The following is a 24,940-nucleotide window of genomic DNA, read 5'->3' as shown; positions in this document are numbered from 1 at the left end:
GATATTTAGGAGCAAGCAAAGGAAACTTCCTCGTGTCTGCATATTTAAGCGCTTTTATTAAGTGGAACAAGCTATTTCTGAACACAAGAGTGGCCAACAGCCTTAGAGGAAATTAAAATGAACCATGACAATGGAAAATTGCACAGGGGCACGGCGGATTCTCCGGAGATAAATACGACAAGCCTTTCAACAGCATTCAGGAAAGACTAGAGATCATGGAGATTATGTTGTGAGAGAAAAAAGCAAACCATCCGAAAATTAGAGCTCAGGCTGGTGGGCAGACCCGCCATATGCTGGTCAGGCCCTTGCATGTCCCTCTATTAAATACCCCCCAGTTCTGGTGGACGAGGTGGAGCTCAAAAACAGCAGGCAGACAGAGCTTCACTAGGTTCAGACAGCATTTTCTGAACACCCATTGTGTGCAGGCTACGTAAGTGCAATCAACAGAATTGTGTCCCCCTAGAATTTGTATGCGGTACAAACCTAACCTCCATCGTGATGGCATTTGGAGATGGGGACTCTGAGAGAAAACTAGATTTAGACGAGATCATGAGGGTGGGGCCCCCACAAAGGGATTAGTGGCTTTATAAGAAGAGAGGCTAGAATTTTCTCTCTCTCTCTCTGCCAATGAGCCCCAGAACACAATGGATGAAGCTGTGGTAGCCAGGCAGCACAGCATGGCAGAGAGGAGGCCTCTCTCAACAGTGAAGGGAAGGAAGCCTGGGACCAGGCAGTCTGGGCCCCTGCTGAGGAAGGGGCGTCAGCAGAGGGGGCTTGTCTGGACCGCTCTCCCTGACCCAGGGATCCAGAGCAAGTGGCCACAGGCCCTGCATGCCATCTCTCAGCTGGCTCCATGGTGAGCCAGGTCTAAGCCCCCCAGCATACAGTACTGTGGTTGTCCCACTGCTCTGTGACCCACCACCCTGCTCCTCCTCCAGTGCCACTCCTGAGGACCAGAAACCTGGCTTCCCCAAGAGGGCCGCTTCCCTGTGTCTCTTTCCCTCTTGCACCTGGACCTGCAGTGATTTGGATAGAATCTGTCTGCCCAGCAAACTTTCTGAAGAGACAGACTGGTGCTGAATGATGCCATTTCTTTAAAAAAAAAAAAAAATCACTCAAGCCACCTCAATTCTGAACTAAGGGATCCGAGCTGGACTGTGGCCAGAGGGCACTCCTCTCCCTCAGGACCCTGCCTGGCTGCACATCATTCTCATGACAGAGAACCTGTGGAGGCAGAAAGCAGAGAGACAGAGGACCAGGGAGCTGGGAAGATGTTAATTGAGTCCCTCATTGTGTGCTTCTGGAACATTCCACCGCAGAGCTGGTCAGTCCCGTACCGCGTCAGAAGCCAGGCTCCAGTCCTGAGGCACACGCTCGGGTGGACTTGCTTCGGTGAGTCTTGAAGTCCCGGCAGTAAAGCTATCTTAGCTCCTTCGGCTCTGCCACCCGCCTGAGGAGCTGCCTCACAGGGACATTTGTGCTGCGTTGTTTGTTGCATTGTCCTGCCTGACCTTGGGGTGACCCTGCTACAATCCCCTCTCTTGTTAAGGCTCTAATGAGGTCGCTAAAGACGTCTCTGTGTCAGGACCGCCTTGCCGAGCTCTCAGTTAACTTCGTGCTCAGAGAGTCGGCTGTGTGAGTCACACGGCACAGGGCTTTAGAACTTAGAACTGTCCCCTCTCCCTGGCAGGCCTTTGTCTGTGGGAAAAAATAAGGAATGCTCCGCCGAGGCCCGAGACTCGAAGGGTAGACTGCAGGAGTTTTAAAAGGAGTGTTAGGTGTTTGCTGAAGAAAGGACCCTGAGGAAGAGTTGCAGACAGCCAGCCAGTACTTATTTTGGGGTTCTTCTGGCTCTGAGGTGAGTCCTGCACTCAAGGAGGGCTTGGTTAATCCTAGAATGCCTTCTACGGAGGGCCTGGCAGGGCCTCAAGGGGCAGAGAGGCCAGTCCGGTCCCCGGCCAACATGCACGAAAGAGCCCTCTGCATCCCCTGGGGTAGTCGGGAACCGTCTCCGGCTGGCTCAAAATTAGTACTGGATTCTCAGGGCCCAGGCCTCTGAGGGCCAGGCCGGATCAGCACACGGTTCAGTAAGGGACCCGCACGTATCCCCACATCGACTGCTGGCTCAGCTGCCCTTCACAGAGGACTTTTCTCAGCAGATCCACTGAGGATTTCAAGTCTGAGAATGACAAAGCCTCCAAAATGGCTAGCATCTGATGTGCATCTGAGTCTGGAGTTGACCCTGGGGAGGATGGGTGTGTCACGGGCTCTGAGGCTGGGAGGTTGAGGGGTGGTCCCCGAGTGTCGCTGCCTGCAGGGCTGGCATTGGGAAATGTCCCATCAAAGGCCAGAGCCAGGCTGCTCCTGCCATGCCTCCCTTCCCGCCCACTTTGGTGTTAAGAATGAAGACAGGTCGCCTTGCTCCAGAGGGAGCTGCGTCGCCACCAATGCCAAGGTGAGCGGGGACACGCGGGGCGGCTGGGCCTCTGAGCGGGCCACGCGGGTTACGGCTGTTGGGGGGACGATGAAAGGCCCATCCCAGCTCTGCGAGCAGGTGCCCCTCGTTCTCCTCCTCATCCCCGTCTGTCCGTCTGGGCCACTCGCTCCATCACATCACAGGCGTCTGCTGAGGGCCCGGCCTGCCCTGCACCTTTCAGCAGAATGAAAGGGAAACTGATATCACAGGGAACTGAAGCACAGGAAAGGGCCTCTTTCTTTTCAAAGACTTTCATTTGTGATGGGCTTTTTTTTTTTCTAGGTGATCTTATTTCAAAGCCCCTTTGAAAATTTTGTGGGTTTTGTAATGGATGAAAAGTAACTTGGAAATGGGACTAAGAAGTTTTCAGTTGAAAGTTGTTAGAGGCAAGTTGAAAGCTCTGAGTTATAAGGTTCTGCCAGATTTATCATGTCTTTTGTCCACAAGGCCCATCCGTGGGGTGGGGGCAGTTGGGGGGGGGGGCGGAGGAAGGGGCTGGGGGCCTAGACAGGGCACGTGAGAGAGCACAGCCCCAACACGAGCGCCAGCCACGGCTGCTTTACGTCCGCGAGGGCAGCCGTCTGAGCTGCACTTTTAGCAGGAATGTCTCCAAGGTATAGACTTTGATGTGGGGAAAGGAAAAAAGCAAATGTACTCCCAGAATACTATAGGAAGCTGGGTTCTATCAGAAACGAGGGCCACCGTGCAGATGCTTCCTATCTGAAAGATAATTGTGACTGAAGCTAAGGCCCAAACAGACCTGAGAGAGGGGGCCTGGCCTGAGCCCTGGGGCATGTCCATGTCAGAGAACTGACCAGAGAAGAAATGATCGGCACAGAAGAGGTTTAGGTAGAAAACCAGGAAAAGCATTGTCACAGAAAGGGAAGGGAAGGGAGTTTCAAGAAAGAGGAAGGCGGAGAAAGGACGGCCGCACTGAAGTGTGGAGGTCGACAGAGGTAAGCAGGAAAGCCAAGGCATCCGGAATCCCACGGAGGGGAAGACCATGAAAGAACACGGATAGATGCTGGAATGGCAGGTGAAGTGGTCAGACATCGAGTTTTCAGTCCCCATGTTGGAGAGCCAAGGCCTGATGACCAGAGGGAGGGAAGAGAGAGCTGGGGACAGAAGGGACGTGACGGTGGACCCTGCAGCACACTTTGGAGAGGAGAGGTGTCTGTACCACCCCTGCTCTGACACTGAAGAACTGGCCCCAGTGGAGAGTGTCAAGACAACACTGGCAGGGGTTGGGGGAACACGTCGGTGGTAGCTTAGGGTCTAGGGAGTCTGAGGCAGCAGGAGACATGAGGGAAGCCCAGTGTGCTGTCAGGGTCAGAGCAGGAGGCTCAGCTGGGCTGGACACAGGGGGGGTAAGGGGAGGCCATGGCTGGTACCCAGAGCACAGGGGAAGGGTCTAAGTGTTACCCCAAAAGGGTACTGCGGATGAAGCCTTGATATGGCTAAACCAGTTTGTGGGGCTGTCAGCCACAGCAGGAGGGGGCTGGGGCCGGGTGGTCTGGAACATTCCACCCATCCCAGATCACTTCGGAGGCTCTAAGGATAGAATAGACATGAGTCACCGTACCGAGTCGGCCTACTCTAGCTATTGCAGAACTTCTCCGGGTCCTATCACTCTCTTCTGTAAAATAAAGGTGAAAACACCTTGTGGAAGGAAATCTTACCGTGCCCGTGCCTGGCATGTAGGAGGCGCTCGATAAACGTGAGCCGTGAGGATAGAGGCAGTCCAGGCAGCTCTAGCTCATCTGTGCCTGGCATGTGTTTATGGCTGAGCTGGTTGGGTCCCTGTGGTGACCCGTGAGAGAGAAGGCACAGGAAGTAGTCAGTGGTTGCAGGTGACCCTCGGGGCCGGGCACAAAGCCTGGAATCACGAGGCCACGTTAGAGGCTGGCCACTGGCCTCCAGTCCTATCCCCAGCAACCCAGCACATGGCTGCCCTCACCAAGCTGTCCCCTGGGGTCACTCCTTACCATGGTGTCTTACCCCTCCCCCATCACACCCTCTCCCCACCACCCAGGATCCTGGCAGGAACACTTGCCCCCTCCCCGCCCAGAGACATCATCATATTCTGTAATATGATTGGAATCTGAATATATATTTAAAATGACAAGATTGAAATTAAAATTTAAATAAAGCATTACTTTTCTGTAAGTTGCTCCGAAAGCAGTAATTTAGCAGCAAATTGATAGAGAAAGGTAAGCACTGGTCCTTTAAACCATCATGCAGTTTCCGGCATTCGAGCCAGAAGTGTCTCAATTTAACACATCATTGGTTAGTATTATTAGAAATTTCAGCGGTCTCCGGAGCACATTATGGTGGTGCTCTGAAGGGGAGGCCGAGGGCGCCGGCCGGGGTCCAGGGGGCCAGAGAGGGCAGCCTCATTCATGAGAGCAGGAGGGGCTCCGGAGAGCGTCCCCTAGCCCCAAGTGGGGATTTGACTGTGATTATTCTCGTATGTAGTTCAGTAGCAATCATGAAATGAAGAACTGAGAGACCCATAAATGTCATTTGCTCTTCCCAGAGGCCACAGATTTATAACTTTAGCATCTGACAAAATGTCCTTCTGACCCCTTGAAACCTAGGCTGGGACCAGGGGTCCATGAAGACAGTGTCACCAAGTAGCCGGCTCCCATGAGGCACATGAGCAGGACCTCAAAATCTGTCCCATTCAGGACCCGCCTGGCAGTTTCCAGCCCCTAAGTTTCCCCACGTTCGGGCACAGAGGCCTGCAAACTTGAATATCAAGACTGTCATCGCTTGCCAGAGTGGGGTCGGTGGAACTCCTACATCACCTGATACGCTTGTCAAACCACCACCTTTAGGGGCCCCCTGTCCCAGACCTACCGAATCAAAAGCTCTGGGGTGGGTCCAGAAACCCGCATTCCTAACCCACACACGCGCTCATGTTGGAGAACCCCTATGTTAGACGTGGTCAACGCTCTACCTGTGTGATCTTGGAACCAGTCCTCTTGCTGACAACCTGCTGGTCCTAGAATGCCAACAGTCTAGCTAGAAACGCACGAGCTATAGTCTAAAAACCCCAGACGCCAAAATGGCTTCTTCCCAAAACTGGATTTCCAACATCGGAACACCATTCTTCAAGTAAAACTTGCCTTCATAGGGCCTCACCTTTGTGATGCAAGAGCCCCAGGGAGTCAGTCCCCACAGGTGGACGCAACACCATGCAGAGCCTCAGTGCCCTGCGGGGGGACTGATGCCTGAAAAGGAAGTGAGACACCCAGTCCTTGCAGCGAGTGGCCTGCCCTGCCGTGTGCAGTCCTAGAGCCACTGTGATTCCCCATGGCGGCCCAGGGCCTGGTGATCAGAGGTGCATCTTCACTTCTGCTGGGAGCCGTGTGGGAACCGACTCCTGCCCTGAGCATCCTCCAGAGTAAGAAGGGAAAGGAGATGACAGCTTCCACGGCTGATGCTGTGCCTGGGACACCAGAGCCTCCATCATCTGTGTGCTCCCAAATCCGTGGGTCTCTGCCACCAGCCTCTGCGGAGCATGGAGCCGTGCTGGCTTCCTCACGTCGCCCAGCTTCCGGACGGGACCGGACACTCAGCCCCCAGAGTGTCTGAGCAGCAGGGCACACACCTGGAAATGGAGCTTCAAGGGAAGCTGGCAGAGCAAGTCTTCCAGTTCCCACCTCAAGATGGGGGTGTGGCAGAGGTGCAGGGCAGCCAGAGAAGACGCCAGAGGCCCGCTGAGGGGCTCAGGCCAGGTCCGCAGTGCTTCGGCAGAAGGGGGCCCCCAAAATCCAGACCAGTGGTTCTCAGGGAGCCACAGCAGAGCTTGTCTTTTCCAAATCAGGAAATTATGGGGAGTCATGAGGCAAAACAAGGCTGTAGGTCAAGCTCAGAGCACAGTCAGCCCCAGGTTGCCCACCCTGTTGTCCTCCCTGTGGCTTGTCGGTTTCACCCAAGGCCCCCTCCCCCCACCACCCAGCCTGGGGTGTGCCTGGGAAGAGGCTACCCCAGCTTTAGCTTCAGCATGTATGGAATTACAGTCCCCACTGTAGTCTTGCTGGGAGCATCCTCTCTGGAACACAGAGGATACATATGCGTATGTACGTCAACAGCAACACACAGATGACTTTTTGGTCTTTTGCTGTTTTGCAATATACACAGTAGACCGTGTATGTTTCCACACACCCCCACCGCCCTGCAGTGGCTTTAAACGATGGTTCATAGTATCTCACAAATTTGTGCACAGAAACTCTGAGAGGTCTTGGCCGGACCATCTGCTGCTTCCGTGGTGTTGACTAGAGTCACGTGGTGGTATTCCTCTGACCAGGGGATCCGAGAGACCCAGGAAGAGGCTGAGAATCCCTTAAAAGGCTTGGCCCCCAGCTGGCATAGTGTCGTAGCATCTTGGGTGTGTTCCTTGCGGCCACTCTCCCAGCCTATGTCATCCTCATGGGTCCCTGGTGCAGACCTACCCCATCCTGCTGGTGTAGATGTCTCGAGGGCAGGAGCTAAGCTTGGCTATCACTCTAGGCCAGGAGCACCAGTGGACACTGGTGAGATGAGGGCTGGGGGACTCCGGGCTCCCTTGAGGGGAAGAGGCTCGCTGCTGTGAGGGATGGGGCCAGCTGTGCTCAGTGACGCTCAGCAGAAGGCCGTCCCTGCCAGCCCCATCAGCACCACACAAGTGACAAGAATGTCAAGGCTCGCAGGTTCCAGTCTGCAGGAGATGGACATGGGTGGTGGCATTGTCAGTCCCCCCAGAGGAGGCCACTTGAACCCCGAAGTGGACTCTGGAGCCTGGCTCTGTCAAATGTATCCAGGCTGGAAACATGCTAGTTGCTGTAAGGTCCTTGGTAGAGACTTTGGCCGAGTCTCTACCTTAGTGAATCTGCCTGGCTTTTGTGGCGCAGTGCCAGCTCCCTTCCTCCGGGAAGCACTCCCTGACTTCCAGAGTCCATTGATTCACCCTCTTCTGACCTCTTTGGGCGCAGAGAGGAAGGGGCTGAGCCCTGGCTTCTCCAGGCAATCCCCCAGCCCCACAGAGGGAGGCACCAACCTCAGTACTTGCACCCCACTCAGGCACGTGGGAGGGAGCCAGGGGAGGCAGGCACTAGGCCTCCGAGCAGCCCGTGGCGGCATTCAAGGCAATGGCATTGGGGGGCCCAACACACAAGGCCCCACGGTCTGGAACCTCATCTCCCCAGTAAGAGGAACTCATTGATTCACGTTTTCCAAGTGCACGGAGCCCTTTCACATCTCTGTTCCATGATGTGGCTCGCTCTTCTGGAGCACACTCCGTGCACTCATGTAGCCCTTGCAACAGTACCGGATGCTCCTATTATTGCCCAACACCGTAGCTCAGAGACACGGCCTCTTCATTCACTCCCTGCGCCCCACGACAGGCCGGGCGCTGTGCCGGGTGCGTGTTCTCGCGGAGCTGGCTCGCCAGTACAGGGTCAGTGCACCTCACCCCGCAAGGCAGTGTGCAGAGACTGCGACTGTCGTGTGCACAACACGTGGGTCCAAGAACAAGCGGGCATGTGAGGGCCCCGGGCGAGCTCCATCCCATCATCTTTCAAACCTTCCTGACCACCTGGGATGCTGCTCACTTACATGGCACCTTTGTGCAAAGTAGAAAAAGGTACTTCCTCTGGGTGGACAAATGAGCAGAAAGTAGCCCCTCTGGGCGGTCGCAGCCTCGTGGGTGAACCGCCTGGTGAGCCCGTGGTGCCCCCCAACCCCCTCTACCAAGCATCTTTGCACTGTGCACTCCTTCCCCTAAACAGAGCAGGGCCCCCGGGGGCGGCTCTGTGGCGATGTGTAACTGGTTCTCCTCCAAGCCGGCAGAGCACAACCCAGAGGCCCTGTGAGTCTTGTCACAGGGTGGAGGTTCCCAGCCCCCGGACCAGCAGGTGCCTCAGCCCGTGCTGCCGCCTCACAGAGAGCTTCCTCCATAAAGCATCGGGGTCTTTAGTGTTCTTCAGTCGCTGAAAGAAGCAGGATGCTGTCAGCTGCCGTAAAAATGTGACCTTTGAAAATTTACAAGAGCTCGGGGTTTAAAAGCTGCTGCGTTAATGATGCATCCTATTAGCATCTCATTAGAGGGAAGCAGAGAGAAGCCTGCCCAGCCCGGTGATGGGCAGACAGGGCCACTCCGCAGCACCAGGCAGGAGGAGGGCTCTCCTCGTCTGCCTCTCTCTGCCCAGTGTCATCATATCAGGGAGCAGAAGCATGGCCAGGAACGCTGGCAAAAGGCCAGATGTCTGGGTGGCTTCGCTGATAACCCAGATTATGCAGTGGGAGGGGGCTCCCTCAGCCCTGCCTTCCTCCCCTGGCCTGGGCTGTTCTCCTGGGGGCAGGGGGAGTTCTGTGGCATTCTTGTGCTGGCAACCCCCTGGCAAGAAGGGGAACTTGGGCAGCCTGTTCAGGGTGGGAGAGACCTGGAAAGCCTTTAGTGGAGTCACAGACCTTTGGGGACTCTGGACCAAGAGAGAAAGTCTTAACAGGAGCTGACTTCAGAGCTGGAGCCATGGACCCGCACACGATGCCCCAGAAGCCTCTAGAATTTGGGGACTATGTGTTTACTTTGGGCCTGGAGCCCCTTGCGGGAGGAAGGGCTCTGGCCTGGCCAAGCTGACTCACATCCCCGGCTACAACATTCCTCCCTGACCTGGGCGCCCAGGCGCCTGGCAAAGTGCACAAGCGTGTCCAGTTTTTTTCTGGAGGGAGTAGAGAAAGGAATGTTCATTTCATTGTTTTAAAGAAATAAATAGAAATTTCTGAGCTGTGACTTGCTCATAGCTTCAGAAGTTGCTTGGGCCGATTAGAATGAGTGGCCTTATTTATCTTTCTTGAAGGAAAAAGAGAGACCCTGTTTTCCTTCTCACAGCAGAATGGCTTTCTTGTACATAAGAATTTGCTTGTACTATTCATGACAGACACAGCAGGCCTGTTGGGGCCTCACCCAGTTATCTGCCCCCACCCTGCCACTCGGGGCGCCCCCCTGCACCCGGCTTCCTTCTGGAGGCTAACGAGGGCAGTTTGCACAGCTGAGGGCTGCGCTCCCCAGGCAGCAGCCTCCTGAGGGCAGGGCTGAGCCTCAGTCATCATGTCCCCTGGGGCCTGGGGCTGGGCCTGGCAGGAAGCAGGGGCTGAGTGTCAGTCATCTGGTCCCCAGGGCCTTGGGCAAGCACCGAGCAGCAGCCCAGTGCTTGTTTACTGAACACACTAACTAACCAGCAAATGCACAAGTGAACGACCTGGCAGGAGTGTCTTAGAGCCAAGGGACTAAGCCCTTGAAAAAGTGTGCGGTTTTTCAAGTCCAGGACCCCACCCCCAATTTTAGGGCAGAAACAGGAACTCCTGAAGTTTTAGAGTTCAGAATCTGGTTACCCACTCTGAGGAGGAGACCCCCACCCCGTCTCCCGGTGGCAATGTCTGATGTAAGGGCCCCGGACCAGAGCCTCCAAGTTTCCAGAGCCCTTCCCTACCCTGTCAAAGCACCAGGTTGGGGGCACGGATTCTGATTCAGCAGGGAAGAAATGGCAAGGGTGGGAGGACCCTGAAAACCACACCTACCTCTGGCCTGTGAAGCCTCCAGAAAGCACGTCTCTTGCCCACCTGCCAGGGTGCAGCAGAGAGGGGCTGCAGCGCCCCCTACTGGCAGGTCGGGTCTCTGCACTGTCAGTGAAGGAGGGTGCCCCAGGAGGCTGGAGTGTCACCACTCAAACTTCACCCCCACCCAGGGCCCTGAATAGGACAAGGCACAGCCTCCTTCCCTTTCGGATGCCGCCGGTTACGGGAAGCCTCCTCTGCACCTCTGAGCCCCCTAGCACCCAGGGGAACCTGGGAATGCAGAGGAGGCTTGCAGACAGGGCACACTGGAAAGCTGTTTAGAGAAGCCACACTTCTGTTCCATGAGTTCCTGATGGGTGAGTGTGGCTAAATCCCCAGCCTCCGCCACAACACCCTTCCCCCCCTCCACCCCCACCCCCACCATCACAGCCAACCCCAACCAAGCTCCCATCTGTCCCACAGACAAAAATGGGGCAGGGGCCTCTGAGAAGGAATCTTGTCCATTGAATTGTTCTTTCCTCAGGAGATTCACTCTTTCCCTTTGTTTCCTGCTCTGTTCACAGAAGCAAAGCTTCTGAAATGCAGGCCAGAGATAAAGTGCAGCCTAATGCAATTAGCTCAGTGCAGCCTACAGGTCCTAATGGGATACGGCTCCTCCCAGCCCCAAGCAGGTGCTGTTTGTCATAGGCATTGTGCATCAAAGACCCAATAAGTGCTGTCAGCCATGGCCATCCCCTCCATCCGCCCGTGCCGGCTGTTCCAGCTGCTCAGAGAGGCCCAGTGAGGGCGATGCCCCTCCCCCCCTCCCCCCCCCCCCCCACCGCTGGGACACTGGGTCAGCTTCTGTTAGAAGTCACGAAGACCACGGCCTTCCCCAAAGAGAAGCCCACAGATGCCCCTTGTGGCCTCTTGGAGCTTCTGTGACTGTCCCTGGTGGACAGCTATCTCTGCCCCCCACCCCACCACATCCTTCACCCCAAACCTGGTTGAGCTCTGGCTGCACTCCTGGGAACTGCAGAAATTTCCAGAAACCACCTCTGCTGAGACTCACACCCCCACACACACCCCAGTTATCCCAGTCCCAGGCTTTCCAACTTGCTTTTGGATTTCTTCCCCTCCTCCCCCTCCTGCACCCCCTTCCCCTCCTCCACCTCACCCTCCTGCTCCTCCCTCTCCTCCTCCCCTCCTGCTCCTCTTTCCCCTCCTCCTCCTTCTCTTCCTTCTCCCACTCCTCCCCTCCTGCTCCTTCTGCTCATCCTCCTCCTCCTCCCCCTCCCCCTCCCCCTACTCCCCCTCCCCCTTTCCTCCATCTCCTCCCCCTTTTGCTCTTCCTCTTCCTCCTCCTCCTCCTCTTTCTCTTCCTTCTTCTCCTCCTCCTCCTTCTTCTCCTTCTTCTTGTCCTCCTTCCCCTCCTACCCCTCCTCCCTGTCACCCTCCCCCTCTTCCCCTCTCCCTTCTCCCCTTCCTCCCCTTCTCCTCCCCCTCTCCTCCTCCTTCTTGCCCTCTTCCCCCCCTCCTCCCCCCCTTCTCCTTTTTCCTCCAACTCCCCCCCTCCCTCCTCCTCCTGCTCTTGCTCCTCCTCCTCCTCCTTCTTCTTTTCTGGCTTATTACAATGGCCATGGCCCTGGTAGAAAATTTGGCAAATACAGAAAGTATAGACAAGAGAATAGAAGTTACCCATGTTCCTGTCACCAAGAATAACACCCCTGCTAACATTTTGTTTTTTTCTCTCCTGCGCATATTGCTTTACATATGAGCTTATATTTGTGTCACTTTATGTCCTGCTTTTCTCATTTAACATGACAGTGTAAGCATTTTGCCATCTCATTATGCATTTTAGTAAACATGATTTTTAATGACTATATAATATTCCATCAAGGCAGTAGCTCAGAGACCAATGCAGTGCTAATGTTTGTCTTCAGCCTGGGGTTCATTTTCTCATTAATCTAAATATCTAAATTAGAGAATGAGATCCTGAAACGGAGAGCCTGTCTCCTTCTGACAACAAAGAGGGTCCCAGGGAAGATGCTCCCTGCTCTGAGCTGTCCTCCCATGAGCCTCAGTCCCCACCCCACCCCCACGCCTCCTCCATGGACTGGCATATTGGGGGGCCCAGTGGCTGATATGGGGCCCGATGGTGGTGCTTTGGAAAGCCGTCCTCTCACATGTCAGAAGGCCAGACACGTGGTGGCACTGAGCCTAGACTGAGGACACAGCTGGTATTCAGCACATGCCCATAAATGTTGCAGTTTATTAACAATCCAACGGCCTGGGGGACTTCACAATGTCACAGCACAGAACACTTTCCTTTATGATAGTTCAGGTGGACTGGGTGGTCGCAGAGGGTGGCAGCTGGTGGGGGCGGGGGGGGGGCACTGGATTGGGTGTTCCTGGGGGCGGGAGTTTACCCAAAGTGCCCGCATCTCCCGGGTGGCCCTGGGTGTGGCCTTGTGGCTCAGGCAGCAGGAGTAGTGCTCAGGGGACGGGCCCCCAGGGCAGCAGCCCACGCCAGGCCATGCTCATCCCCCTGCTCTGCTTCTCCCCAGGCTCCCGGCATCTCCAAAGCGGATAGTCAGTCCCAGGGACTCACGACCAGCATCCGGTGGGGGCAGACGCCCATCAATCAGTCCACGCCCTGGGACACTGATGAGCCGCCCTCCAAACAGATGAGGGAGAGCGACAATCCAGGTGTGTACTTGGCCGGCAGCCAGAGACTCCCACGTGGAGGCTGGGAGCGGGGTTTGGAGGCTTCCTGGATGTTGTGACTCTTCAGCAGGCCCTGGCCCATGGGCCTGCGGCAGCCCACACCTGCATGGGGGTCGGGACGCTGTACAGCCTGGGCAGTAGCTGCGTCTCTACCGCTTTCTCTGCTACTCGAGAAAGCTTTGGGGAGGCTGAGGAAGTAAGACTGACATCCCAGGAGCGACTTTGAATCTGCTTTGTGTTATTTTGAATAGTCATTCCCAAACCTCAGGACTCTGATTCACCCACTTCTCCAGTCACACCTTCCAGGGAGGCTTTGCCTTGCCAACGGTTACATGAGAAGTGGGATGCTCCACCCCCCTGGGGCCGGGGGCTCCCCACCTCCTACGTCCCCCCAAGCCTTCTTTGGTCAGCCCTGACCATGACAAAAGCCTTCCCTGTTATCTCCCATCGGTCCCAGACCTCCCCTTAGGATACACAGGACACATCCGTGTTCACACCACAGCCCTACAGATATCTGACACCCACCCATCCCCCCTCCAAGTCTTCTGCGGGATAAACACCCTTGGCCCTTCAGCCACACTCCAGAGCCCGTGGCGGACAGTTCCTTTGCCCTCCAGAGAATGACCTCTCCCTCTGCCTCCATCGGTGCCAGAGCCCCACGCAAAGAACCCACACGTGCTATGACCTGCACCCCTTCATTCAGCCCCTCCACTTTGACCACTGCGGTCTTAGATCACCTCTGATTTGCTGCTAGCCACAGACATGCGCTGTCACCAGTCAGACCCCAAGACTGTCGAGGCAGTAACCCTGACCCCTGTCCATCTTCTCTCAGTCTACCTTAGGCAGAGGGGTGCTGGGGACTCAAGGGCAAGTCCCTGTCAGTATCTTCCCATATGACTCTTGATTCCAGCTTTTATTGCTGACCTGTGCCTAACCCTCCCAGTATGCCACCTGCAGAGTTGGTGGTGATATCTTCCCTATCATCACCCAAATCATTGGTAAAAGTGATGAGCAGGACTCGGTCCACATCACTAGAGACCTCCTTCTGGTCCCCAGCATCCTCTGAGCCAATCACCCACTCGTAAGTCACTCACCACCATGGCCCGGCCTCTCGTACCTTCACCAGAGTTACCAGAGAAGTCACGAGCTGTGTTCCGAAGCTATGGTGGCTTGTTCCAGGCTCCGTGGCTAATCCTGGAGAGAAGTGGCCTTAGGATGGCATGCCTTGTCCTTAAGACAGCAGCCTAGCTCACAGTGATACCATCTCTTCTTCAGGCTGGGGGACAATCCCCCTTAGCAGCCTGTTCTAGAATCTTGCTGGCACTGCTTCACCAACATTTTCCAGCTTCTAGTTTCCTGTCAGAGAGCTCCCAGCTCCCCTTCTAGCCTCTGGAACTAGGGGTCCTGAGTGGCTCCCTGTCCCCCACTCTCTTCCTCAGACTCCCTGCCCCCAGTCTACACTGCCACTCCAGTGGCATCATGAAAACCAAGGTGGCATTTGGGTGATGGAGACCTAACCCCACACTCATTCGGTCAGAGGTGACCCAGACTGCCCTCCCTTGTCACAGTATTTTCTGGCTTCACTCACAAGCCCACTTGGGTCACCTCAATGTCTGCTCAGCTCAGGGGATCCTGGCCCTGCTCTGCCTGACCTGGGCACAGCTGGTGTCGAATCTTGTATCAAGTCTCAGGACATGTGTCTGGACCCCCTTGTTCAGTCAAAATATCTTTAAGGGCCAAAATGCATTTCTGTTGCTTCCCCCAGGGTTGGCCACGCAGAGGCTGCTTAGGAGAAAGCCTGGTCCCCCAGCAAGGCAGTGGAAAACAGCCGCTGCCAGCCTTCCCCCACTGCCCCCACCTCCTGCTCCCCCTTCCTGCACCACAGGGCTCTTGCACAGCTCCAGGCTCTGGTGTTCTCGCCTTGCCCAGGAAACACCTACTATCTTCGCAATCTAGCTTTCTCCCCACCTCCTCCAGACAGCTATTCTCCAGAAAGGAAGGAAAAACAGCAACATTTATGGAACATTTAACACATACCAGCCACTCTGCTAGTTTTTTTCCCCCAAATACATTTCCCTCATTCAATTTTTCCCAGGAGACCTCTGAGGTAGGTGTTGCTGGTTCCATTTGACAGATGGGGAGAATGAGGCTCAGAGAAGAAAAGCAACTTGCCCAGGGCTCCTGGCTAATGAATGGCAGAGCCAAGATTTGAACCGAGAATTCTTTGAAGGACTCTGCTTTTTTCTCTCTGTGTTTTTGCCTCTGTGTAGATCGTGCTCCCCCTCTGAGCCTCCACGACCATCTGCTCATGTACCCCAATGCTACCGTAATCACAGATTTTTCATCTGGGGGGTCCTGGATGCAGGTGTCTTGTCCACCTCGGTGACCTTAGCACCCAGCCCAGGGCCTGGGACAGTCGGTGTTTATTGAGTGAATGTGTATCCGGCAGATGACCTCTCTTCTGTCTCCCTTGCAGGCACAGGGCCATGGGTGACCACGGTGGCCGCCGGGAACCAGCCTGCCCTGATCGCACACTCCTATGGAGTGGCCCAGCCTCCTACCTTCAGCCCGGCTGTGAACGTCCAGGCCCCAGTCATTGGGGTGACCCCCTCACTGCCTCCCCACGTGGGGCCCCAGCTCCCGCTGATGCCAGGCCACTACTCGCTCCCACAGCCACCCTCTCAGCCACTGAGTAGTGTGGTGGTCAACATGCCGGCCCAGGCCCTGTACGCCAGCCCACAGCCCCTGGCCATGTCCACACTGCCTGGCGTGGGGCAGGTGGCCCGTCCGGGACCCACTGCCGTGGGCAATGGCCACATGGCAGGGCCCCTGCTGCCTCCACCAGCACCAGCCCAGCCGTCTGCCACCCTCCCCAGCGGTGCCCCTGCCACCAATGGGCCCCCCACGACTGACTCGGCCCATGGGCTGCAGATGCTGCGGACAATTGGCGTGGGGAAGTATGAATTCACCGACCCTGGGCACCCCAAAGGTAAGTCCCGCTGCTCACATGCTCCCGTGTGCCCACACCTGTGCCTCCCTGAGTGGTCACCACGACACAGCACAGACAGGAGTGTGTTCCTGGCATCCTGAGCTCTCCAGCAGCTCCCTCACTGGCCTCACCCAACCCAGAAGCAGTAGTGGGGCCTCCCCTTGCCCAAGACAGCCCGGTCTCAGACAGAGGAGGCAGAGGGGAAAGTGGAGGAGGGAAGGACAAGCCAGGCGAGGACATGTGGGCGGGCAAGGAGAGGGAGGGAGGGGAGAGCCTGCCAGGTCCAGGGTCCTTCTGCCTCTAGCCCAAGCCTTAGGCCATTCTCACCTTTCACCCCAAAGCCAGGCCAAGTGTGGAATGAGCAGGAATCATCTGCTCCTCTTAGGGTTCCATGGAACAGTCTTTTGTGGGGCCTTTTCCATTTTCCACCCATGAGAACAGTCAGGACGTGAACTGTGTCCTTCCCTAGAAAGGCGCCCTGTGCTGTGCCATTGGATGAGAGCAGCTCCCCAGATGTTAGGTGAAAGGAATGTCTCCCCAAGAGACACTCACAGACCATCCTGAGCCACTTGGATTATTTTGTTTCAAGGACTCATGCCTGCAGGACTCATGCCTGCAGATGAGCCCCCAGCCATAGGGTTACGACAAAGAGCATCGCTCCTGACGTCTGACCGAGGGATCTATCTATCCAGCCAGAATGCGGAAGGGGGCAGGAGGACCGGGGGCCACAGATGTTAGGCTGGTGGGGTGCATCTGCCCCAGACTTGCTCGCTATCCCTTAGAGCTCCAGACAGCCAGGCCCCTCTCTTGCTGAGTGGGGAGGGGAGGCAGCCAGGCCTGGACCCAGTTGCAGGCAAGAGGGCATATGGTGGGCAGTCTCCCTGCTGGGGCATACAGGCCTCTTAGGGGACAGTAGATGGTTCTAGGAAGTGTGGACCTTTGGGCACAACCTCTCATTCTCCTTGCTAACAGCTCCTGGAGGTAGCCTGGCAGGGGTCCCTGCCTCTTCGCGGAGAACGAGTCCCACTAGCCCTTCTTTCCTGCCTGCTCTCATGCATCTCTCTCTTTATCCTTTTGAGCAATTTTCAGACCTCGTCAAGCATCCCAACAACAAAGCCGTGTCTAGATCTCCATTGGGTTTAATTCCCAATCTGATTGCGCCCCAACTGCCTTTGTTTTGGAAATCAGCACTAGTTTTAAATGACAAAATTATAGAAAATTACATCTAAATTCTGGTAAACCCTTGCTTTGTTTAAGATCTTTTTTTAAAAAAAAAATTGACTAAATTGATTTTTTGTTTGAATTGTTTTGGTTAAGCTCTCTCTCCCTTTAAAAAGAAAAAAAAAAATTACTCCCAGTTTGTATGCTTCCAGCTCTGATACATTGAGAACTGGGTATCCTAGCTGCTCCTGCCAAAGCCTAAGGCACTGGGTGGGTTTCCCTCCCCCAACCACAGGGGCATTGCCGCCACCCCCAGAGGCCTCCTAGGGCTGATGAAAGGTCTTGGCAATTTGCCAAGTTTCAGACATGCACCCGGGAAAAGGACTTATTCTAGGCTGAAAGGTAACTGGCCCCGTTGGGTCTGAAGTCCACGGTTTGGGGCTCAGCACAGAACTGGGATCCGCCTCCCCAAAGTTGCCAGGCACAGGTGCATCCATCATCAGGCACCTGAACCCATAAGATCAGGAAGTTACAGGTGGTAGAGACAGGCCCCCGCTGGCCCCTGTGCACACTGGGCCAGCTGGCCATTTGCAGAACCACACCTGTAACATCTTTTTGGGGCCAGAGGGCATGAAGCATCCTCTGTGGTAAGCCCAAGCCCACAGACAGGAAGGAAGAAGAGAGACAGCCCCCGATGGGGTTCGCTCTGCCAGCCCATCTAGGGGGGATTCAGTGCTAGGTGAGAGCCAGGCGTGGGGTAATCCTAGAAGGTGTCCACAGCCCTGCCTTCCGGTAGACCAGTGAGACCCGCCTCGCCCACCCCGGCTCCAGCCGACAACAACCGGTGACCCATCTGTCACGCTAATTTCCATAGTTCACCAGTGAGATGGTGGTTTCCCCAGAAATTACATTCAACTCACTTCTCTATTTACGGCCCTCATCAGCTGACTTATCCCCTTATATCTGTGGCGAAGAAAGACAATGAAGCATGAACATACAAATGTCTCCAAACTCAAGCCTGGGTGGGTTGTTGTGTTTTTTTTGTTTTTTTTTAAGTAATTTCTCTTTTCATTTCTAATCTTAAAAGCCTTTATTGCTAAAGCTATAATTTGTCTGTCAGATCTAATGTCAAACAACTGCATATTTTTTAAAATAAGAAACCAGAATTTTGAAACCAAATCTTTGAAACTTGCCATGTGAGAATCATATTCCTGACAAGACCATGTGGGTTTGGATTTGGGTCACTTTTAATTTTGCCCCTAGGGATTTTACATCTCCAAAACTCAATTGATTTCACACTCCTAAATGACAGACAGCTGGCTCCAAGTGGGAACCAGGAGGCACTGCATGATGACATCAACACTAGTCAGAGCTCCACTTAAGAAAAAAAAAAAAAAAGAACTTTCCTTTTCTCCTGTTCTCTGTTTGAAAGCTTGCCCGGCATTATAATAAGATTCACCATGGAGCTCCTTGGAGCTCCTTGAGATCTAGCTCATTAAAGTCCCACGATTTTTCCTCTATTGTTTGACATGACAACCTGGCCTCTCACGAGGTTGAGTAATTATGGAGAGATCCCCTCCATGAGGAACAGGTCTCGCCAGCCAGAGGGATGGGCCACCGGTATTTTTAGACTTCATTAGTGCCCTGATTTAAAATTTCACATTTTGTTTCTTATAATTATCTTCCAATCGACTGAGCTGAAATTTCTGTTGGGGCTATGTTAGTCTGCCTTCCCAAAAAGGGCGTTGGGACTTTAATTTAAAACTTAACCAATTGAAAAATAAAGGTGGTGCAGAAATGCTTTTTGATTTGCAATAGGTCAAGCGATTGTCTCTCATCTGTGACTAGAGAAGCCAGCTTGCATGCAGTTCGCGTTAATGAGTGTTATTTAAATGCATTGAGCACATATAGATTTTCTTAGGAAACGTATAAGATAAATCTTTCTTTCTCTAAGAACAATTTGGGGGTGGGAACAATCCATACGATTTCATTCTTTAAAAAAAAAAGATTATGTATTGAAAACTAATTAAAATAGATTTCATGTGTGCAAAGTGATAAGGGAGGAAAAAAGAATTAGTTCCATTTGAATTCTGTTATAAAATACCTGAGGCCTTGTCTTGTTGGATTGGAAACCATGAACCAATCCAAAGGCAGAGCTGGTGGCCGACGCCAGGCCTTGTGAGATGAGCGAAGTCTGATGTCACTGCACATGAGCCCAGCTGTGTCAGAACACAGGTGCAATCTATTGGTGTCATTTTTTTCCATCCCCTATATTTTTCCACAAAGGGTTCTTGGTGGCTAACAGGGTAGCCAGAGACCTTTTAAAGCCCCAGACTAGCGGTGAGCTGAGCTGCAGAAAGGTGATTATATTTCTTACCTGCATGTCCAAGGAGAGAGAAGCAAGGTTGCACCTGTTCTTACCTGCTTCTGAAACAAAAAACAAAATCCAGGTTGACCTGAGATGGTGAGGCTTGTCTCGTCTGACCTTCGATTTTGTAGGCCTAGGGTGAGGGGCCACGAGGGTTCCCAAGGCCAGGCAGCTATGTTGTGGGGTGTGCACAGCCCCTTCCTGTGGTTTCACACCTCTTCCCTTCTCATCCTTGCCCCTGAGCCCCCACTCTGTGGAGCTCTGTCTCTATGCTGCCTTCTGCTTGGACAGCAGCCACCCTGTCTCCATGAGTGGCAAAGACAGGATCTGGTAAAGATACTTTGAGGCATAGTGTACAACTGTGTGACGGGGACAAGTCTCCTAACCTCTCTGAGCCTCCTTTTCCTCATCTTTAAAATCGGATGGGAGTACCATCTTCACCAGATATAGAGGAAGACTGAATGAGATCGTGGACATGAACATATATCGTACTTTGCCCTCTTAACTCTGAAAACCATTGTTCCTGTCAACACTGAGCCCGGGTCTAGAGAGAAGCTAGTGAAGGGCTGGGAATCAGAGCCCCCTCCCCAGTGCAGCGGAGATGGGAGAAACCCAAGCTTGTTCATACGGTTGGCAGCCCCTGGTGAAGCAGCTCCGTGGGACCACGGTGTCCCCATTCCTGAAAGGGAGTGGATGCGTCACCTTCCTGGCAGGAGGATTCTGGCCTGCTCTCCCCAGGGTAGAGCCCAGCACAGACCCTACCCTCTGACATGCCAGGGCACACTGCTCAGTACACATTCTAGAAGCAGCTGGGAATTCATGATAAAGCTGTTTGCCCACGCATGGTTAGCACAGAGGCACAAAATGTCCAAACTGAAATCATCTTCCCACAGGCCTGCTCTTCCTGTGCCTCCGTCTCAGAAATGACATCATGAGTCCATCCAGCAGTTCAAAGTCAAAGCCCATGGTTGTCCTTGACCTGCCCTTAACCCCCTTATGCACGGAGTCTAAAAACACCTTTGATTCTGCCGCCTCTGCATCTATCGTCTCTCTATCCCCACCACCACTCCCCTTTCAGGCCACCATCACCTCCGGTTGCACTGGTGGCCTCCCGGCCCCAAGTGCATCCCCTCCCAGCCAGGTCCGAGGTCCAGCCAGCGTGGTCTTTGCAAAACGCAAGTCCGGTCCTGTCACTCCCCGCCAAATGCCTCCAACAGCCCCTGCTCCTTTCAGGACAGTGCCCGACCCTTCACTTGGTGCCTCAGGGTCCAGCCCCTCACCGCCTCTACCTTCCTCTCTGCCATTCCGCTCACAGGCTGCCCCGAAGTCACTCTAAGCCCAGGGTTGTCTCCCTTCCAGCTGGGCTCTGGGCTTGGCCGCGTGCCTGCAACAGTTACCCTGCTCCTGCATCATTCTGCCAGCTAGACTGCCAGGCACTGGGGTGGGGGCCGCAAGAATCCCTCCCATTCCCGTTCCACCCCCAGTATCCCAGCCAATGCCTGGTGCCGAGAGACGCTTAAGAAGGGTTAGATGAAAGAAGGCACAGAGCACTGGGCTGCAAGTCAGCACTGAGGTTCTGACTTCTCACCAGCTGCCTCCTCCCTCTGTGTGGTGAATGCAGGTTGGTGACCCCAGCACACAGGCAAGTGCCGCTGTGAGAGTTCATTCTGCAACCGGTCACTGCCCCCATACCTGTCCCACACTGCTGGGAACGTAAGACCATCTATTTCAAAGTTCCTCCTGTGCCCCAGCACCTCCACCCAGATGCTTGCCCCAGAGCAAATGCGATCTGAAACTCTGCCTCAATTTCCTCATCTACAAAAGGGGATAATAATAGAACATCCTTCTTGAAGTTGTTGTGAGGATTGAGTTATTTTACATAAAGCCCTTGTGAATAGCGCCTAGCATGTCGTAATCACTGTGAAAGTCTTTGCTACTATTATCTTCACTACTGGTGCCAGGACCACTCTTCAGTGCTGTGGCCTTTTAGGCGCCCAGGGTAACGTGAGAAAGCCAAAGACCAGGTTGCCTTGGGAGTCTCGGGAGATTGCGTCAACACCGTGATGTCTGAAGCACCTAGTTCCTAGGGGTCCACTTTGGACAGAAGAAACTGCCTTCCCGCGATGTAACATTTTACAGCCCTCCACATTGCCATAACAACCAGAAGGAACAGGGCTGTTGCTGACACCTTCCCCCTAATTCCAGGAGCTGTCTGTCTTCTGAGGGCCTCTCCTGTCTGCCCTCAGGGGATCTCAGCATCCTGGGAGACTCAGCTTGATATCAGGGTGCCAGACTCCCAGCATGGGTCCTCCTCCAGGGCCAGATCAGTAGGTGGGACAAACAGAATTATGTCACTCCCGCAGACCAACCAAGGAGGGATGCAAGGGAGGGAGTGGGTTACGAGCACGTGGCTAGCAGCATGGAGGGTGGCCAGGAGCCCGGGTTCTGCACCAGACTGCTCAGGTAGAATTCCAGTTCCACTACCACTAACCCACAGTGAAACTGTGCTAGAACACTGGTGTCTCTGAGCCTCAGTTTCCTTATCGGTAACATGGAGATAATCATAGTGCCATCTTCACAGACGTGTTTTAAGGACTTAATAATGTATGCAAAGTCTTAACACAGTGCCTGGCGCATAGTAAACCCACATTTATGCTAGCTGTTGTTATTACCAGCACTACTGTAAAGAATCCTGGAGGAGAAACATTGTCTGGCACACCTTTAGCTCAGGCCCGCCATTGTTTCTAAAGCAAGGTTGCTCAAAATAATCTCCCAGATCTGATTGCCATGACCCTCAACCCAATTTTTCCCCTTTCTAGGCTGCCCCCACCCCAACACACACACCCTCACTCAAAAATTATGTGTCTCAGAGCCTGTGGAATTTGACACTTTGTCTACACGAGGTCTTTCCTCCTCGCTTGGGCAGTACCTGCCCCAGCCCTGCCTCAGAAAGCCCTCCTCCCCTTCACAGGGCTCTATCCTCCTGAGGTTTGTTAATCATTAATTGGAGGGTTGTCCAGGGCTTAACTGTTGTGTTAACGGATCATTTGATGATGAGTGAACCAGGCAAGCGGAAAGATGCAGCAAAGGCCGCTAGACCACCCAGAGACCATGTCATTCTCGGAGCAGGAGGTGACCCCAGGACCCCAGCCTCTGCACAATCCTCTCAGAGATGCTCTGCTCAGCAGGACACAGTTAGAGCAAGGTGCATGGGGGGCCCCCTCCTCACTGAGCTGAGTACACAGAGCTAGAAATAGCATATGGACTTTCAGCCCCAAATCTCTGCTGAGCATCTTTGAGATCGGAAATCCTGCCCTGGCCCTAACTGTTGACAGGCAGGGACAGCAGAGTCAAGACACCATGGGAATTAGAGGGCTCTTCAGATTAGAGCAAAGGGAGGGAACATTTCCTTTCCAGGGGCTTCAGGAAGTGGCAGTGACCCACAGTAGGAAACCAGCTACCCCAGTCTCAAGCCCACGCAGATACCAGCGGGGATGACCACTATGTTCTAGATCACTGACATGAAGAAGCCCCTGAGGGGCTTGAGTCATGTCACCTCCTTCCCTGCTGCACCACCAAGCATTTATTGAGCAAGTAATGTGTATAGTATTAGTCACCAACTGTGTGAGACCCACACTTAGCTTCTCCCACTCAAAAGATAATATGGAATGTGCTAGCTCCATGCCCATATCGATCTCTGCTCCTACTGAACATGAGGCCCTGTGGGGATGCCTACCGTGTGCCATCCAGACATTGTGCCAGGTGCTGTGAGGGATGGCGGTCTCCCCGGAGAAGGCTGCATCCCCACTTGCGGAGTCCAGGGGGAGCCAGCAGTAAAAACCATAGGGGCTGGAAAAGAGAGGTCAGTGTAGACTGGGCCTTCAAAGGCAGTCAGAATGATGGAGGGGAGGAGACAGAAGGGAAGTAGTTCTACAGAGCCCACATCATAGGAAAGAATGTTTAAGTGCCAGTGACACAGAATTATGATTTCTCAAGAAATCGTACGATTTCTATCATAGAGCGACGCACACACACAGACACTTCTAATCAAATGGTTCATCGGGCCTGTCCTGATCTGATACAGGTTCAGCTAGTGATTTACACTTAAGGACCCAAGTCTATTCCCTGACCCCTTGGTACCCAAAGTTTAGGAAGCCTGGACTTTCCTCCAGCTTCTCTGCTTTACTTGCCCAGTTAGTGGTGGCTGGATAAGGATCCCTGATCCTGGGCAAGAGTCCATTTTGTCAGCCATTTGGGTCTTGCAAGTTCAACTCATTCTGGTGAAGGTCAAGTCATTCTGGTCTTAGAAGGCCACTTTGGCCTTGTAAAGTGAAGACCCCCTTGGCCTTCAGGGGCTGTGATCCAGGTAGGAAACCCTTGAGTGCCATTAACACCTGACTGGGAAATCAGGGTGTGCCTCGAGGTCCAGAAATTCTTTGTAAACCTTTCTCTCTCCTATCATGACAGGTTAGTGGCAAGTTTCCTGTTGCCTAATCACTGTGCAAACATCTAATGTGTGCTGTCTTTGCTAGGAAAGGCATGTCCTGTCAGGCTGATCCTTAACATTTTTCAGTTTTTTAGGTTGGGAATGAGTTTTCAAAGGAGGAGTGCTTGGCAAAGCTATGGCACACCTGCCGCCTGTCCCCACGTGATGGGGAGGGCATAGCACCCCAAACCATAACACATATGGAGAAAACATGGCGGAACACTGGCTTTGGTTGAAATTACCTTACATTCAAGAGCACGCTTACTATCCTAGAAACATAAAAGGTCAAAATAACAGAAGCATGTGAGGAACAGAAAACATTGTGTACATTGCTTAAAGAAAAATAATGGCCAGAAGTTTGCTATCTGTTGAAACGGTTGCCATTGCCTATTTTCATAGTGTAACTCTCTTTCTTTAAAATAATGTGTCTTAAAGGGAAGCCCAAGTATTCATCAGTACATCACCAAGAAAATGCCCTGTTTTACTTTCTAGCTCTCCCAGGAGCCTTTTGGATGACCTAGCACAGCGTCGTGAACTTTCTGGTTTTGCCCACTGGCCTCTCACTGCCTTTTCCTCCTCTCTTCCAAGTGACTTCTCAATGTTGCCATTGCTCTGTGTCTCAGACCCGCATCTACACACATCCCAGGCAAACACACATCTGTTTTTCACCACTTCCTGTGGGACCAACGTCATGGGCTATATATTAGTGTGTCAGGGCTTCCATAAGAGAACGCCACACACTGGACAACTTAAACAACAGACATCTGTTTCCTCACAGTTCTGGAGGCTGGAAGTCCAAGATCAGGCTGCCAGCAAGGTGGGTTTCTGGTGTGGCCTCTCTCCTTGGCTTATAGATAGCCATCTTCTTGCTGTGACATGGCCTTTCCCTGGACAAGCACTCCTGGTGTCTCTTCCTTGTCTTATATGGATTAGAGTCACATTGGATTAGAGTCCCACCCTCATGACCTCATTTAACTTCTTAGAGGCCCTATCTCCAAATAGAGTCTCTTTGGGAGTAGGGCTTCGACATACAAATGGTGAGGGGTGGGGGGCACAATTCAGTCCATAACGGGGTACATGTCAGTCTGGTTGGCAAATGGAGTTAGAGTTTGTCCTTGTCATCTTCTTTCTGGACACTGTCTCCTCCCCAGTCAAACCACACTCCCAGAGCCATTGCCTACATGGTACCACTTA

At 53.6% G+C, this 24,940-nt stretch overlaps 1 protein-coding gene across 1 annotated transcript in view; it reads left to right on the top strand.

Annotated features, from left to right (window-relative positions):
- KLHL29 (kelch like family member 29) overlaps nt 1–24,940 on the top strand; it is a 142,968-nt gene that overhangs the window by 69,993 nt on the left and 48,035 nt on the right. The window contains exons 2-3 of the mRNA XM_047069284.1: nt 12,583–12,724; nt 15,219–15,731. Coding sequence (XP_046925240.1) covers nt 12,583–12,724; nt 15,219–15,731 — 655 coding nt within the window. The remainder of the gene's footprint in view (nt 1–12,582; nt 12,725–15,218; nt 15,732–24,940) is intronic.

The sequence above is a fragment of the Lynx rufus genome, unplaced genomic scaffold (assembly GCF_022079265.1).
Source record: "Lynx rufus isolate CCGP_SWC_20201006 ecotype Redwood Valley unplaced genomic scaffold, mLynRuf1.p SCAF_8, whole genome shotgun sequence".
NCBI classification, from domain to species: domain Eukaryota; kingdom Metazoa; phylum Chordata; class Mammalia; order Carnivora; family Felidae; genus Lynx; species Lynx rufus.
This window is presented reverse-complemented; position numbering and strand designations above follow the sequence as displayed.